At 51.3% G+C, this 16,529-nt stretch overlaps 1 protein-coding gene and 1 long non-coding RNA gene across 3 annotated transcripts; one reads left to right on the plus strand and one right to left on the minus strand.

Annotated features, from left to right (window-relative positions):
- Nucleotides 1-67: 67 nt before the first annotated feature.
- On the plus strand, nucleotides 68-1,001 carry LOC311579485. Its single transcript, XR_014773165.1, has 3 exons — nucleotides 68-154; nucleotides 268-444; nucleotides 550-1,001. It is a non-coding gene; the product is annotated as an uncharacterized lncRNA (long non-coding RNA).
- Nucleotides 878-9,452, minus strand: WBP2 (WW domain binding protein 2). Of its 2 annotated transcripts, XM_084750123.1 has the most exons (8): nucleotides 9,296-9,452; nucleotides 5,863-5,971; nucleotides 4,425-4,560; nucleotides 3,580-3,672; nucleotides 2,930-3,064; nucleotides 2,595-2,717; nucleotides 1,980-2,056; nucleotides 878-1,869 (listed from the first exon to the last, which is right to left on the minus strand). In XM_084750123.1, the coding sequence occupies exons 1-8, from the start codon at nucleotides 9,352-9,354 to the stop codon at nucleotides 1,816-1,818; spliced, it is 786 nt and encodes a 261-aa protein (XP_084606249.1). In that variant the 5' UTR covers nucleotides 9,355-9,452; the 3' UTR covers nucleotides 878-1,815. The 2 variants fall into 2 exon arrangements, with proteins under 2 accessions (XP_084606249.1, XP_084606250.1); XM_084750124.1 differs by lacking the exon at nucleotides 2,930-3,064.
- Nucleotides 9,453-16,529: the final 7,077 nt, after the last annotated feature.

The raw sequence follows: 16,529 nt of genomic DNA on the forward strand, positions 1-16,529 counted from the left end.
CGGGTAAGCCCCACCCACCGCCCCACAGAGGCTCTGGGGAAGAGTCCAGAACAGCCTAGGAAGTGTGGTTCACGCCCGGCTAGACAGCAGCCTGCCTCAACTCTGCCTGGGCCAAGGAAGCTGACCTAGACCTGTGGCATTCTCACCCTAAAAGGTTTTCTAAATGGGCCCCAGATCTGGCTTAGGGTGGGGCAGGCTCAGGAGAGTGTCTCCTGAGAGGCGGTTCCTCAGCCTAGCAGTCAGCTGCTCAGCTGCTCCACCCCACAGGTGACATTCCAGGCAAGGGACGAGACTACTTTATGTTAGCCAGGGATGGACGAAAGGACATGATGTCTGGTCCTGCCACTGAGGGTCAGGGGACTTCAGGAACCCCTAAAAGCCGTGGGGATGGTGTCAGAAGGAAGAGACGGCCGTGAGGCAGGCCCTCCTCATGGGAGCACTTTAGTGAGGAGTGGAGCCCTCAGCTCTGGGGTCTCCCACAACTTTTTGGCCCAGTGTGCCGCAGGCCTGGCTGTGGACTTTGCTTCATTCTGTCCTCGTCTTCCCTAGGTAAGGTGGCATGAAGGCACAAACTGCAGTGGCCAGCCCGGCCACTCCCTCTCACAGGAGTCCTGACTTGCCTGGGGGACAAAGCTGCAGCCTGGGCTCAGGAGGCAACAGGGGAACAGATGGGAAACGGGTCTTGTCCTGCCCCCAGCTGGCAGTGGGTGGCACTGCGCACCATCCCAGGCAAGTACAGCGGCCTCTGTAGGATGTGTGGAACAGCGTGCACCCTGAGGCTCACTGGGGAAACCGGCTCTGCAGCCCCACCCCCCAGCAGCCAGCAGCCCCGCCTCCGGAAGACCTCCTCACCCGGGTCACCACACAGAGCCAGAGCGTTGTTACTTAATTTTTACTATTCACAGTTGTAGCAAACAAATCAAGGTGCAAACAGGGTTTATTTCACATTTAATATATTAACTGGATTTTTGTGTGTCAAATAAATAGGGAATTCTCTTTAACCATCTCCTCATTTTGTGTCCAGACCAGGAACAAGAGCAAATCTTAGTGCATCTAGAGGGCGTGAAGCTTGCCGAGGGGCAGGCTGCAGGCCATGTGGTCGGAGGCCCTCATTCCCAGGCCTGAGGGCCTAATGGACAGACCTGTGTTCTACTGCTCCTGCAGGGCAGCCCCTGGCAGGGGGTGGGGGAGAGGAAAACTAATTCCCAGAACCACTCTCACCGAGGGGCAGAGCAGCTTCCTCTCCACCACAGTGGCTTTGCCTCCAATGCTTAGCCACTAGGAACTCAGGAGGTGACAGGTAAATGTGGCAGGATGAGTGACTGAGGGGAATGTGGACTGATGGCCTGTGGGGTGGTGGCCTTCCTCCAGGGTCAGGCACACCGTAGGGGGCAGGAATGTGAGTATGGCTTGGCAGGGCCTGTCCGGGAGACACATGGCTGGTCTGACGAGCCCAAAAGATGGAATCCCATGGCCACCAGGCTGGGGGGGGGGGGGGGGAGTGGCCAGAGTCCCTCTGTGGGGAGGAGCCGCTACAGTGGGAACAAGGGGTGGTCCTGCACTCCTGAGAGTCCCAGACAAGGTGGAAGGGAAGCTGGGTAGAGCAGCGCAGCAGGCTGGGCTAGCGTGGGAAGCTGGGAGGTGCCTCTCAGAGGCCAGGAGCTGGACCCTTCCGTCAGGGCTAGCTCCTGCTAAGTGTTTATAATCAGGCCTGGGGAGAACGGGGCCCTCTCTGGCCTCCTGGAATCCCAGATGCAGCTCCATGGGAGGCCCAGGAAGGGGTCATCGGGTAAGAGGCAGGGAGGTGGGCAGGGTCTACTGGGTCTTCTTGTCTTCTGGGGGGTAGTAGGGTGGTGGTGGAGGCTGGCTCTGGAGGAAGAAAACAAAGATCACATGAGACATCATTGAGGCGAGCCGTGGTCTCTTTCAACACTAGCTCCCAGGCTGCGTGGCTGAGGAGACCGTCTCATTCAACTCACCGTGGGCATGTAGACATTGTGTGGGTTGCCCGGGTTGTAGTAGGCGCTGGCAGCGGCTTCTGCGGCCTTGGCCTCAGCTGTGAAAGCAAACACATGGGGGGATGGCAACAGCGACAAGCCCCCTCCTCTGCCCTGGACTGAGCTCAGCTGGTGCGGGTGACTCTGGCCATCAGCTAGTCCTAAGCACCTGCTGCGCACTGCCCTTTGCAGTTCCTTTAAACACTCTCGGCATGAAGTCTATCAGGTGGTCTTAGGACCATCTGTAAGTGAGAACACTGAGGTGACCTGGGTCCAAGAAGGTTACTGCAAGCCAACCGCCAACAAAGCTACAGTCTAGATGTCACCTCATCTCACCTTCAAACTCAAGTTCTGTGGCGCTGGGGACAGAACCCTGGCCTAGGCCGTTCAGGCACGTGTTCACCGAACCACACCCAACCCTCGGAATATAGCTCTTCGCCACCAGGCCACTCCCCTGCTGGAGCCTTTGGACAGTCTGTAAGCCAAAGGCCCTTCATGGTTCGAGGCTCAGGGGTGTCCAGCCATCGTGTGGGGTCCTCTGTAAGGCCTTGTGGAGGAGGGGACTGGCCCTGAAGGACTATTAGCAAGGGGCCTCACCTGCAGGAGTGGAGGGGGCACTGGGGCCACTGACTGGAGGCTCCATTGGCCCAGGGTAGGGCGGCGGCGGGGGCTGTACATATCCCATGGCCCCGTCCATCATGGGAGGCCCTGGGTAGAACTCTGTTGGTAAGAGAAGGACAGGCAGTGAGCAGCCCGGCGTGGTCCGCAGATGGCCACCTCGGGGAGTGTCCTGTCGAGCTCCGTGGGTGCCCTCTAAGCTCTCCAATGTCTGTGCGGTGTACAGCGGGTCAAAGGCTACTGTCTCTCCTTGAAGCTGTGGTCAGTGGGTGGGGAGGCCGAGGCCGAGGCTGGGCAGCAAAGGACACACTCACCAGGTGGGGGCGGTGGATAGGGGTAGCCAGGAGGGCAGGGGTACATTCCATTGGCGACTGGCGGGGGAAAGACATAGGCCCCGCTGGGCATGTAAGGGTACCCATAGGCTCCACTGGGGACTTCACCTCTGGAGGCTATAAGTGCAAGGGGAGAGAGAGATGAGTGTCGCCTGCCTCGGGGACTCAGGGGTCCCAGGACTGTGCCCACAGATGTGCCCGACCACCATTCCACAGCCTACCCGACTGGGTCTGCCTAAGTCACCTTGTGAGGGGAGGGTGGGAAACCAGGCCAAGAGGCAACAGGACAGGAGTGGGGAGGAAGCGGGGAACGGGTACTGGGGAGGGAGGAGGTGAAGATGAGCGGAACGAACGCCGAACACAGTGCTTGGTGATTTACAATGGCTGCTGGATGGTGCTTTAAGAGTTGAGTTTTTTGTTTGTTTTTTCAGTCCAAACACTCTGTCAGAATGTTGCGAGCCTGTTCTGGGCAGAGGAAACCTACAGATGGCAATACAGGTTTCTTCCTCCAACGCCCTGTGCTGCCAGCTGGGCCCAGATAGTTACTTCTGGTGCTTACAAAATAAAAGGACAAACAAAGAACCCATGTTTGAGGTGTTCCTAACCCCCCCAATTTCTAAGCGCCTGGATACCTTGAGATGCCACCTGGAGCATTCGTTGCCCAAACTCAATGGCGCCCCCTGCTGTGAAGGTCAACTTGTAGGAAGCGGAGCCTTCCCAGCCACCTGAGAAGGGGAAGGACAGGGAATGAACAGGGAGGAGAAAGAAAACGGGCTGACCCCAGAGAGACCGCTCTTTACCCTCTCCCGGCAACCATCCCACATGGAGGCGGCCTGTCGGGAAGGCGCTGGCTTCTGCCTGTAGCCCACATCACGCCTGGGGCTGCAGACTGGCCTGGCTCCTGCCTGTGGGCTTCCTCCTCCTTCAGGTTTCTCCCCCCCACCCCCCAAGCCAACAGCAAGGGCAGGTGGGGAGGTTTCCGTCCACCCCAGGAAAGCCCTTGGCAGCTGACATCGAGGTTCAGGGTACAACTCTCCTGGTAAGGAGCCTCAAGACACAGCATGGCTGCTCCAGCCTGGCTGGGCGTAGGGACTGAGGATGACACAGAACCTTTTGGAAGTCAGCCACTAAGCTGGGTCCTGCCAGCCTCTAGCGAGGCGGCTGCCTTTCCCTGGCTCTCATGGAGGGCCCCTCCCAGAACTGAGACCCCACCTAAAACCCAGGCCCTCCCTGGGGAAAAACAAGCACCTTCAGTTGTTTTTTTGTTTTTTTTTTCATTTTTCTGTTGGGCTCACTCTGAACAAAAGACCCCAGGACTTCCCAGACCTTGGCAACCAAACTCCATACGCACTGCTCGGCCATTAGCCCAGGCATCGTAAGTCATGGCTGGCAAGGGAAAGGCTTGGAAAAGGGCATCCCCACACACGGCAGCGAGCCACGCCGAGGACGTCTCACAGAAGACTCTTTTGTCACCCACCTCCTGCTTCAGCCTTCACCGTCCCCTTAATGAAATTCGCACCAAACACGGGCTGCTTGATCTCACAGTCCTTCATCAGATAGAACGGCATCATGAAGGACTGCATGGCATCCCTCCCCTTAGACAGAAAGATGACCTGCGGGGAGAGGCAACCAGGCCGTCAGAGCCACAACCAGAGCCAGATGAGTCACCACTTCCTGCCATTTTCTGTGAGCTTGGTCTGGTCCTAGTGCCAGAGTAGGTAGCACAGCCCAGGCCTGGCAGCCACATGGCTCCGGCTCCTCCTGAGAGCTGCAAGGTGAAAGGCCTCAGTGCAGCCTGGAGATGCCAGACTCACGTGCACTAGAGGAACCTGCAGGCTGCAGAAGAGGCAAGGATACACCGTTATCATGTCAGAGGCAAAGGGTGGCACATTGGGGTGCACATGAAGGAGAATCCTATGCTGGGTGCGGGGCAGAACCAGCCAGGCTCCTGGGGGTGCGAGGCACAGTCTGCACTCGCACAAAAAGATTCCCTGTGACCTCCTGCAGGTCACGTTTTACCTGACAGAGACATAGCTTTCCTGTCCCATACCTGGAAAAGCTCTGGGATTCCTTTTTTCCTTCCTTTCTTTCTTTTTTTAAAAAACAGGTTTCTCTGTATAGCCCTGGCTGTCCTAGACTCCCTTTGTAGACCAGGTTGGCCTCGAACTAACAGAGAGCTGACTGCCTCTGCCTCCTGAGTGCTGGGGTTAAAGGTGTGCGCCACCACACCCAGCTTCCTTTTTTCTTAATTACATTTATTTATGTTATATGTGTGCACTTGGGTGTGCTCATGCTGCAGTGCACATATGGCCAAAGGTCAGAGGTCAGTTCTCTCCTTCCATTATATGGGTCAACCCCTGGGTTTCCAAACCAACAGACACTCAACCTAGTGGGAGGTGTGAACGTGAGCCTCCAGTGGTGGGCATGTGCCATCGTCAAAATCTGCAGGTGTGCTCTCCTTCCAGCTGTCTTCACACCTCGCTGGTGGGAAGCCACAGGCAGCGCCCCTTTCCTAAACACACGCTTGCATCATCAGAGCCCACGTGGCTCACTCTCAGGCGAGGCCGATTCTGCAGCCTGGCACCTCTCACTCTGCAGGGTTCTGCTGGGCTCTTTGCCCAGCCTGGAAGCTGTGGCCCTGCTACCATATCCTGTTTACCACATCTGTCACTCTGACTGTGCACACGAGCCTCCAGCTACTCCAGGCAAGTCATCCCACAGCTATTTTGTGGAATTTGCAGCACAAACAGCCTGGTGGATTTAGAATCCAGAGTCCTGTGACAGAGAAACACGCAGAGTGCAGCACTAACATTGCCCAGAGTTCAGACGCCACTCGTGTCACAAGGCTGAAGTGACACTCAGGACTCTCTGACAGCACAAAGCCTCTAACCCAACTGCCCTGCTGCACAACTTACCCGGTACGGGGTAAGGTAGATGGTGCCCTTCTTGGTCCCTTTGAAGGCCTCTGGCATGTTCTTCATGTCATTGAATGTAAGTTCCACATGATCATAGGACATTAGGATGCTGTGATCAAAACAAAACAAAACAAAAACAAAGGGCCCGGATGATACGACATCAGTCATCCTAGATGGAGCGAAGTCACTGAGAACATTGTCTCAACAGTGGCCGTGAAGAACCATCAACACAGCCCAGTGGAGAGGAACAAGCCGGGTTGCCCACACTGTGACTACAGCCTCACGTGACCAGGGCAAGGCGACTGTCTTCATCTCCCTCCCCAGCTGGAGCGGATCCCTGGGCTCACCCTTGGGTTTGCCCGGAAGCCCTCTGACGGGGGTTCTGCTGGAACTTTTATGAGAAAGGGTTTCACCGAGCTCAGGCCAGTCTTGAGCTTCGCTAAGGCCCCCTGCTTCCAGCGCTTACACACTTCTCCCACCACACAGGTTTCGTGAGGTGCTAAGGATGGAACCCCAGATTTGTGCATGCTATGAAACCCCTCCCCTCTACCAACTGAATTACACAGTCATAGCTCTTTTGCTGTTGTTTTTTTTTCAAAAACTTAATGTATGTCGGGCATGGTGGTGCACGCCTATAGTCCTAGCATGCAAGAAGGCTGAGGCAGGCGGATCTCTGTCAGTTCCAGGACAGCCTGATCTACAAAGTGAGTCCAGGACAGCCAAGGCTACACAGAGAAACCCTGTCTCAAAACAAACAAACAAACAAACAAACCAAAAACAAACAAAACAAAAAACAAAAAAAAAACTTAATATATGTCATCGTTGGGCACTGGTAGCACACACCATTAGGAAGCAGGTGGATCTGTGAGTTCAAGGCCAGTCTGATCTATAGAGTGAGTTCCAGGGCAGCCAAAGCTACACAGAAAAACCCTGTCTCAAAAAACCAAAATAAACAAACAAATAAATAAAACTTTATATATAGACAGAGTCTAACGGGACTTGGGGATGTAGCTCAGTAGTATTCACATAGCGTGCTCCAGGCTCTAGGCTTGTTGCCAGCACCATTATACAAATAACTCTAAATAAACATGACTTTAAGCTTGCCCCCCCCCCCAAGCTGGAGCCACAGGTGGTTGTGTTGTGAGCTGTTGGTGATGGATACAGGGAGCTAACCCTGCGTTCTCTGGGAGAACAGTCCATACTCCTAACTGCTGAGCCATCTCCCCAGCCCCCCAGCCCCCAGCCCCCAGCCCCCAGCCTCCCCTTTTTGTTTTGTTTTAGTTTTCAGACAGGGTTTTTCTGTGTAGCCTTGGCTGTCCTGGACTCCCTTTGCGCACCAGGCTGGCCTTGAACTCACAGCGATCAGCTGGGATTAAAGGCAAGCGCCACTACGCCTGGCCCTCCAGCCTCTTAATCCAAGTTTCACCAGCTGGAGCGGCAAAAAAGTCTGTACATAAAGTTCTCAAGATAGGTGTGTGTGTGTGTGTGTGTGTGTGTGTGTGTGTGTGTGTGTGTGTGTGTGTGTGTGTTTTCACACCTCCCTCCCTCTCCCAGACAGGGTATCTCTGTGTAGCCCTGGCTGTCCTGGACTCATTTTGTAGACCAAACTGAACGCACAAAGATTCCCCCTGCCTCTGCCTTCATGTACGCCTGCATGCCAGAAGAGGGCACCAGATCTCATTACAGATGCTTGGGAGGCACCATGTGGTTGCTGGGAATTGAACTCAGGACCTCTGGAAGTACAGCCAGTGCTCTTAACCTCTGAGCCAGCTCTCCAGCCTGAGTTCACACCTTTTATCTCTAACAGTGTTTTTTGAAGACTGTACTTAGATTTCAATTATCACTGACCATCTGTTTCAGAACGGAGTCCGAGTTCTTCCTGGAACCCTATTTGGTAGCCATGAGCTGTGAACCAGGTGCTGAGGCCCAGGAGGGCAGAGACCTCCCAGAAAAGACTCAGAGAGAGAAGGAAAAGGGCCCCGAAGTGATGAAACCAAACAGCCCTGCTTTGTGGTGGTGCATGCCTGAATCCCTTGCACTCAAAAGGTAGGAGGATTGCTTCAAGTTCAAGGCCAACCTGGGCCACAAGGAACGAAAATCCACACCTCAAAAACCAGAGAGACTGGTAGAGGTCAGGGTAGTCATCAAATGGCATCTAAGTACCTGGCCCAGCCAAGGAACTGGATGAAATACACCAGAGAACAACGGACGGTTTCTCTGATTACATGATAAAAAGGTCCAAGTTCGTATGGTTTCATTCATTTGTCTCCTCGTCCCAAATATCCGTTCTTCATGCAGAGGACGTAGAGCCAGGACAATAAAAGAGGCCAGTTCAGGTTAAAGAATACACACACACACACACACACACACACACACACACACACACACACGGCTGGCCAGACCCTGGCCAAGAACTACACAGGCAAAGTCAGCATCACCAGGCTGTGACCACACACCTTGTCCTCTGACTCATCAAGCATTCACAAGTGACAGGTCCCAAGATGGGTGCCTGGCTACGCTGGGTGTAGGCTCTGACCTTTACCAGTCTCCCTTGGCCCTCAAGGAGTCAATTCAAGCCCGCATAGTGCGAGTCAAGAGAGTCTTGAGTTTCAACATACAAAGAAAAAGAGCGAAGAGAAGCCTTCGGCAGGGCCCACAAGTTGGAGAGGAAGAGTGGATGGAGGGTGGATGGATGGTGGGTGGAGAACAAAGACGCTGGGAGTTGGGAGACCTCTGTTCCGGGGACTGGCATAGTCATTAGCAATTCAAGAGATCCAAGCATGCGACAAAGGCCACTGGTGCCAGGCACTGGGTTAAGCAGCTGACATTTAGTTCCACTTCTAGGACCTCTCAGCCTTTCTCTCAGAACCTGAGAAGTTCTGGAATATACCAGAAGACTGTACAGGAGTCGTTATGCCTCTTGACTGCGGGGCCACGATACTTCAATTTCTATGTGTAAGTCACTGCACTGTGATCTACCCTGTCTGGGCCTCACTTGCTCTACCCGTAAAATGTGTCTAATAGTTTCTGCGGCACAAGGTTATGTATTATCTAAGGCAGAACAGACGCAGTGACTGTTGCGCAGTAGTAATGTAGTAGACGCCCAGTAAAGAGCAAATTATTTTCAAGACTCTTATTTGGGAAAGGGTTCAAGAAATCGCCCTTTGGCCTCATTCATCTTCCCAAACCCTGACACCATTCCGCTGCCCCACCCCCACCCAGCACCCCAGCTGATCAGCGCCCCGACCCTCCCCCCGCCCCACCTCCCCCGCCTCCACGACCCACCCACTCCCTCCAGCCCCGCCTCCAGCCGTTACCATCCCTTCCCCCAGCGCCCCATCAATTTCCTTCCCCACCACATCCCACCGCCCACCACACACTGTATCCGACACCCGCCCTTCGAGTCTCCAGGATCCCTCCGCCGTATTTTCACCTCTCAGTGTTGTTGACGATCACTCCGCCACCCTCTGAGTGATTCTTGTTGAGCGCCATAGTCTCTCCCACAGGGGTCCCGAGACTCGCAACGCTCTGCGCCTGCGCTGCTGTCTTTGGCCCGCCTCTAGTGGCGTCGTTCGTATTACAGTCAACCAATCACACATCCCGTGCGTAGGCTGACCAACCACCTGATCTGAAAAGTCACGTGGGGATAGTTTACTCCGGATCCCCTCCCTCCCCCGCCCCAAGTTGCACCTGACTCACAAACAAGCTGACAACTACAATTCCCAGCAGGCAATTGCCCTGCAACCGCGACCTCTCTTTGCGTCTAGTGACGAGTGCATTCTGGAACTTGTAGTCTTTTTTTAAACTGTGGGTCAAGCTTGTTATTGTATTTACAAAGTTAAGCTTAAACCCTTGTACGCCTCTCGCAACAAGCCTCCTCATGTTAAAGTCATTCGAAGAGATGTAACTTAGACGTGATTATTTGGTGTGTGGTACGTTTAAACGTCTCTTAACGAGCCGCTTTCATTTCTCCAACTGACGTGAGTGGGTCGCCTATACATACACTTGGGTAGTCATTGTAAACCTGTAGAGCAGAGTGCGACGCAGCCCCGTCTAGGGAGGACTGGCAGAGTCCGAGAAAAACACATGGCTTTAATCACTTCAGACCCAGATCCGGAGAGCTGAACAGTGTGAACTTCTAGGGAGAGCGATCTGCTCCCCACCTCCTTCCCCGCCCAGCACCTGTCGGCCGCACCAGCTGGCCTCGCGATGGCGCTGCTTCCTCCCTTCTTAGTCTAAGCTACCCAGTCAATCCTGCCGGGTAGGCGCTGGAGGAGTTAAACAGCAGGATTTAAACAAGACATGGAATAATTGAATAGAACCAGACACAGTGCGAGGCCAACGGCCAGATAGGACTTTCCAATTTCCACTTACTCGCTTCAGCTTGTGACCAACACTGGGTGTCTCTCCACTGCGATGTAGTGAATCTAAAATCCATCTCTTGAGACGAATCTTTCGGAGGGTTGCGGGATGTCCTCGGTCCCTGGGGGGCATCTTAGCCTATCTATCCTTTGTTTGCTTGGTTGGTTGGTTGTTATTTGGTTTTTCGAGACAGGGTTTCTCTATGTAGCTTTGGTTGGCCTGGACTTGCTTTGTAGACCAGGCTGGCCTCGAACTCACAGGGATCCACATGCCTCTGCGTTCCTGAGTGCTGGGATTAAACACGAATGCCACCACGCCGGACTCTATCCTTGACTTTAGGAGATCAGTGTCTGGTTTGAAACAGGCAGCATGGTCCCTACATGCAGCAGATGGGAGGCTTAGGCAGGAAGGTTGCCACAAATTTGAGGCCAGCAGGGCTGCGTAGTGACTTCCAGAGGACGCGAGATTACTTCCCAGCATGAAGTCAGGCAGCTCACAATCATCTCGAACTCCAGCTCCTTATGTCTCTGGCCTTCTCATGTGCTCACACATATGTGCGCATACCTACACACATGCACACACATGCACATCATTAGACAAATAATAAAAATAGGGCTGCTGGGAGGGCTCAGCAGTCAAGATCACTGACTGCTCTTCCAGAGGTCCTGAGTTCAATTTCCAGAACCACATGGTGACCTACAACCATCTATAATGAGATCTGGTGCCCTCTTCTGGCCTGCAGGGGTACATGCAGGCAGAGCACTCCTGCATTAAAATAAATAAATAACATATATATTTTTTAAGTTTAAAAAATAATAAAAGAAGCCGGGTGTGGTTAGTGGAGTACACCTTTAATCCTAGTACTTGGGAGGCAGGTGGATCTCTGTGAGTTGAGGACAGCCTGGTCTACAAAGCAAGTCCAGGACAGCCAAGGCTACACAGAGAAACCCTGCTGGAAAAAAAATAAAAGAAAAATTTAAACATTTTATTTTCATTTTGTGTGTATATGTGTTACAGAATACTTGCTAATTGTACATAGAAAACATTTTTTTGTGTGTTTTGTTTTCCCAAGACAAGGTTTCTCTTGTAGTACTGGCTGTCTTCAACTCACTTTGTAGGCCAGGCTGTCCTGGAACTGACAGAGATCTGCCTGCCTCTGCCTCCCTGGAGTGCTTGGGTTAAAGGTGTGCACCACCACACACAGCTGAACTAGCAGATTTTTTCCTCAGTTTATGTCTCCCATGCCTTTATTGGTATAAATATTAGGTAATTTTTTTTTTTGGTGGTTTTTCCAGACAAGGTTTCTCTGGGTAGCCCTGGCTGTCCTGGACTCACTTTGTAGACCAGGCTGGCTTGAACTCACACGGATCCGCCTCCCGAGTGCTGGGATTAAAGATGTGTGCCACCACGCCCGCCAATATTAGATAATTTAAACAGCTACAAGCTTGTGTGTATACCACCTTGTGTACAGGTGCCACAAGAGGGCAGAGGAGAGAGCATCAGATCTCCTGGAGCTGGAGTTTCAAAAGATTGTAACTGTTGCGTGGGTGCTAGGAACCCTGTCTTTTGCAGACAGCAAGTTCTCTTACCTGCTGAGCCGTCTTTCTGGGCCCATAAAAGTAAACCGTTTTTTTTTTTTTCATTTGTTCATTTTTTTTTCAAGATAGGATTCCTCTTGTAGTCCTGGCTGTCCTGGACTCACTTTGTAGACCAGGCTGGCCTCAAACTCACAGGGATCTGCCTGCCTCTGCCTCCTGAGTGCTGGGATTAAAGGCGTGCACCACCGCTGCCCGGCTGGTAAATCTTTTTTTAAAAGGTAAGATCCAACTCTATATGGTAATATGTAGAAAAGTGAAGAAATACATTTATTTGCATAAACATAGGATGCTGACACTGAATCTCAGGTGAGAGTTGTAGCACTAACCCTTTGAGACTCATTCTGGGAAATTGGGGGTAGATTATTGACTCACTCACTGTGCCAGAGACACTTTTGTACCCCTTGCGAGGTACACTCTGAATAATGTCTAACGGCTACAGGGTTTTTTTTTGGGGGGGGGGTGCTGGTTGTTGTTGTTGTTGTTTTGGTTTTTCGAGACAGGGTTTCTCTGTGTAGCCTTGGCTGTCCTGGACTCACTTTGTAGGGCAGGCTGTCCTTGAACTCATGGGGATCCCCCTGCCTCTGCTTCCCGAGTGTTGGCCTTAGAGGCATGCCCTACTACTGCCCAGCAGGGGGCGCTGTTTTTTGAGAAAGAGTCTCGTGTAGCCCTTTCAATCTCCAAGTTGTTTTGTAGCTGAGGCTGGCCTTGAATTCCTGATCCTCCTGCCTCAGTACAGACTTCTGCAACAATGCCTGGCCAGATTTATTTGTTTGTTTATTTATTCATTCATTTTATTTATTTGTTTATTCATTCATTCATTTAATACATACATCTTGTTTAGCTTTTGTTGACCAGCAACCAGCTACGTAGCTGAGGATGACCTTAAGCTCCCGGCCTCCTGGCTCTACCACTTCCTGGGATTGCAGGTGTGTACCACCATGGCTGGCTTTACCAAGTGCTGGTGATCACTTGACCCCAGGATTTCGTGTACTTTATGTGAAGCATCGTACTAAACTGGACTATGTCCCTAGCCCCAGATTTTTTTTTTAAACAATGAAAATCCAAACTGAGTGCCATGAAGCAAATCAGGACTCAGCAGTAAGAAGACCGCTGAAAATTGGAGCCATTATTCCTTGTTTGCATATTCCATCCCAAACCATCCAGGGGCCGTATGTCACAAAGATAAAAAGTAAACAACAACAACAAATAGAGTAAATTAAAATCAATAGCCAGGTCCCCTGGCACACACCTTTAGTCCTAGTGCTGGAGAGGCTGAGGCAGGCAGATCTCCGTGAGTTCAAGGCCAGCCTGGTCTACAAAGAGAGTCCAGGACAGCCAAGGCTACACAGAGAAACCCTGTCTCAAAAAAAAAAAAAAAGTACATGCTGTTCTTCCAAGGGATAGAGTTCTGTTCCCAGCACCCAAAGTGGCTCATACCAGTCTGTAACTCCGCCCCAGGGAATCTGTCAGGAAGATGGTTTCAGTCTTCATCTCAAAACCTGAGTCTCTACATGGAACATTTCTAGACTCTACTATCTTGCAGTGTTTGAGACCCTCTGATGTCACCAGTTTTGCCTCTTGACCTGGACGTTACAATGGACAGACAGTTTATGAGCAGCCTTGTCTGGACCGGTTTCCGACCACTTGACTCAATAAAGCCAAAGACTGCTTCCTTGAGTGGGTTGTTGGATTGGTCCTGCCAGGCTTGTGTTTCCTGATCTACACCTCTGTTCTTCTTAGACATGAACACTATGGGCAACACAAATATCTTTGCTTTATTTCCATTTCCTCTAATTTTTTTTTTCAGTTATTTTGAGACAGGGTTTCTCTGTGTAGCCCTGCCTGTCACGGGATTCATTTTGTAGACCAGGCTGGTCTCAAACTCAGAGAACTGCCTGTCTCTGCCTCCTGAGTGAGGATTAAATGCATGTGCCACCGCCCAGCGATACCTGTATCTATCATCTATCCTCCTTTTTTGTTTTTGTTTGTGTTTGTTTGTTTGTTTGGGACCAAATCCAGGCCCCGTACAAGAGCAATATGTGCTCTTAAGCACTGAGCCATCTCTCCAGTTGCTGAGAAAGAGATTTTACAGGAATAGAGCCTTATCAGAGAGCCACTGTTAGGCTAGAGGTCACTGGGCTTCTGACCAAATGACAGCCGAGTAGGTGAGTAAAAGCTGATTTCTTAGAACAATTGCAATCCTGTCCAAGTTTATCTAAAATTATTTAAACATTTTTATCATGAGTGTCATTTTTTTTCCCCAGAAGGGGCCCAAGAATTTCAACAGTTAAGAGGCAAAACAATAAAAACATTGTCCTAGGCCAAGTTTGGAATTTGTTTTTTCTATGCCTGGTGGCTCATGTCTTTAATCCCAGCACTCAGGGAGGCAGAGCCAGGATGATCGCTATGAGTTTGAGGCCAGCCTGGTCTAGAAAGGAAGTCCAGGGCAGCCAAGGATGCACAGAGAAACTCTTGTCTCAAAACAAAACAAAAGAAAACAAACAAAAAAAAAAAAGAAACAAAACCCCCAAAAAAACTAAAACCAAAACTAAAACAAAACAAAGCAAAAAATAAAATAAAGGGGAAAGGAGAAGTTTTAGAGACGAAAACATAATTGAAGAAGTGGTCTCTTCATCCATATGACTGTTGGATGTTTAAGGTCTAAGAACAAGCATCCTCACTGGTTGAAGCAGTGGGACTTGGCTCACCCTTAGCTTGCTGCAGCAGGATTCTTAGCATTGGGAAGCTGAAGCAGGAGAACGAAAAGGCCTGCAATCTCAGCATTGGGAAACTGAGGCAGAAGGACCAAGAAAACAAGTCAGTTTGAGCTACAGAGTATGGAAAAATAAATCACAAGATTTATTTTTGCACCAAGAACGTAGATCATAGAGCTGGAGAGACAGCTCCGTGGATAAGAATGCTTCCTGCAGCCGGCTGGTGGTGACGCAAGCCTTTAATCCCAGCATTTGGGAGGCAGAGGCAGGTGGATCTCTGTAAGTTCAAAACCCACCTGGTCTACAAAGCAAATCTGGGACAACCAGGGCTGTTACATAAAGAAACCCTGTCTCAAAAAAAAAAAAAAGAAAAGTTCAGGGCTACAAAAAAACCTGTCTTGAAACAACAAAACAAAACAAAGAAACAAACAAAAGAATATGGTTGCTTGGGGCCCCCGGAAGTGTAGACCGGAGTGTGTCAAAGGATCCAGCTATGGGAGAGACAGTGCCACCAAGCGTAGCTTCACACTATTTGAGCAGGGAGAATTAGTGTAAAGAATTTAGGAACTGTTCGTGGTGACCCACACCTCTAATTGCAGAATTTAAGAGGGAGTTGCAGAAGGATTTTAAGATTGATGCCAGCCTGGGCTACTTAGGTAACTGAAAAAAAACAAAAAAAAACAAAAACAAAAACAAAAACAAAAACCCAGAAAGGATTCTAAGGTTATAAGAAAGCACGTACCACTCCCAAGCCTGGAATTCCAACCACAGAACCTTGTAGGAGGGAGCCCAGGGGACTAACACACCCAGCCCAGCACTGAGGAGGTGCCTGTGCCCAGTGCTGGTGTCCCTGATGCTTAGGCGTAGGGTCTACAAGGGCTGGAAAACACAGAGCCTGGGTTCAACAGTTGCTAGGGAACCTTACCTGCCCAGGTGAAGGTCTGGGGAGGCAGTGAGCAGATCGGAAGTAGCCCCCTTTCACCCCCATATCCCCCACCCCGCCCCCAGAGCTCCAGGTTTTTGTTTTTTTTTTAGCAGAGTGAGGCGAGAGCAGTGGAGACACAGAACTGTGGTGGGGCTTCACAGCGATTCAACCGCAGCTTCCAAGAGCAGTTTTTGCAGGTGAGTATTATGGGCTGGACTGTATACCCCGCCCCCAGCCCCGCCCCCAATGTCCTGAACTTTGTGTTAAAGGCCTTGCTCTACCTCCTGGCAGTGATTAATTTGATGACAACTAGAGTTGCCTGGGAGGCTGCCGGGAACACGCAGCAGCTGGGAACAGTGGTTTTCTTCTCTCTCTCTTTTTTTTTTTGGGGGGGGAGGGGTGTTGAGACAGGGTCTCTCTGTGTAGCCTTGGCTGTCCTGGATTCACTTTGTAGACCACGCTGGCCTTGAACTCACAGCGATCCGCCTGCCTCTGCCTCCTGAGTGCTGGGACTAAAGGCGTGCGCCACCACCACTGCCCAGCCCAAATGGACTCTCTGAAAAGCAGATTTTTACTGAATGTGTTTGTTTGTTTGGTGTGTATGTGTGCCTGCAGCAGTCAGAGGAAACCTTACAGGAGCCAGTTTTCTTCCACGGATGTCGGTTCCAGGGACTGAACTCAAGTGAGCCAAGCCACCTTGTTATCTGGACTTCTCTTATACCTGAGGGCTATTCAATTATTTTTTTTTCTCCTACCTAGTCTGTTATCTTCCAAAGAAACCAACGGCAACAAAAAAGAAAATTCCTGGAAGAGCGTCCACCTACTGCCCCTTGCTGTTGACTGAGCCGGGGTGGAGTGGCAGTTGCCATGTGGACCGGAGCTACTTTAGGGCTTATTTTGGCCACATGTATTTGAGGAACACCAGGTCCCTGCTCTTTCGTCAGAAGGCAAGGCCAGCACTTGCTGCAGGCTCTTTCTGGTTGCTATGGAGAGGGGGCCCCACCCTTGGGCTCCCGGCCTGGACCTCTGTCCACTTCCAAATCCCCAGACACAGCTGCAGTTTGTTCT

Source organism: Acomys minous, assembly GCF_964271855.1.
Source record: "Acomys minous genome assembly, chromosome: 12".
NCBI lineage: Eukaryota > Metazoa > Chordata > Mammalia > Rodentia > Muridae > Acomys > Acomys minous.

Bases quoted from the DNA above. Each gene is read 5' to 3' on its own strand.
- WBP2 (XM_084750123.1), bottom strand. From the start codon at position 9,354: ATGGCGCTCAACAAGAATCACTCAGAGGGTGGCGGAGTGATCGTCAAC. The intron at 2,057-2,594 runs GTGAGGCCCCTT...TTGCTTTCACAG, and splicing joins TGCCCCCTCCACTCCTGCAG to CTGAGGCCAAGGCCGCAGAA. The intron at 1,870-1,979 runs GTGAGTTGAATG...TTCTTCCTCCAG, and splicing joins ACAATGTCTACATGCCCACG to AGCCAGCCTCCACCACCACC.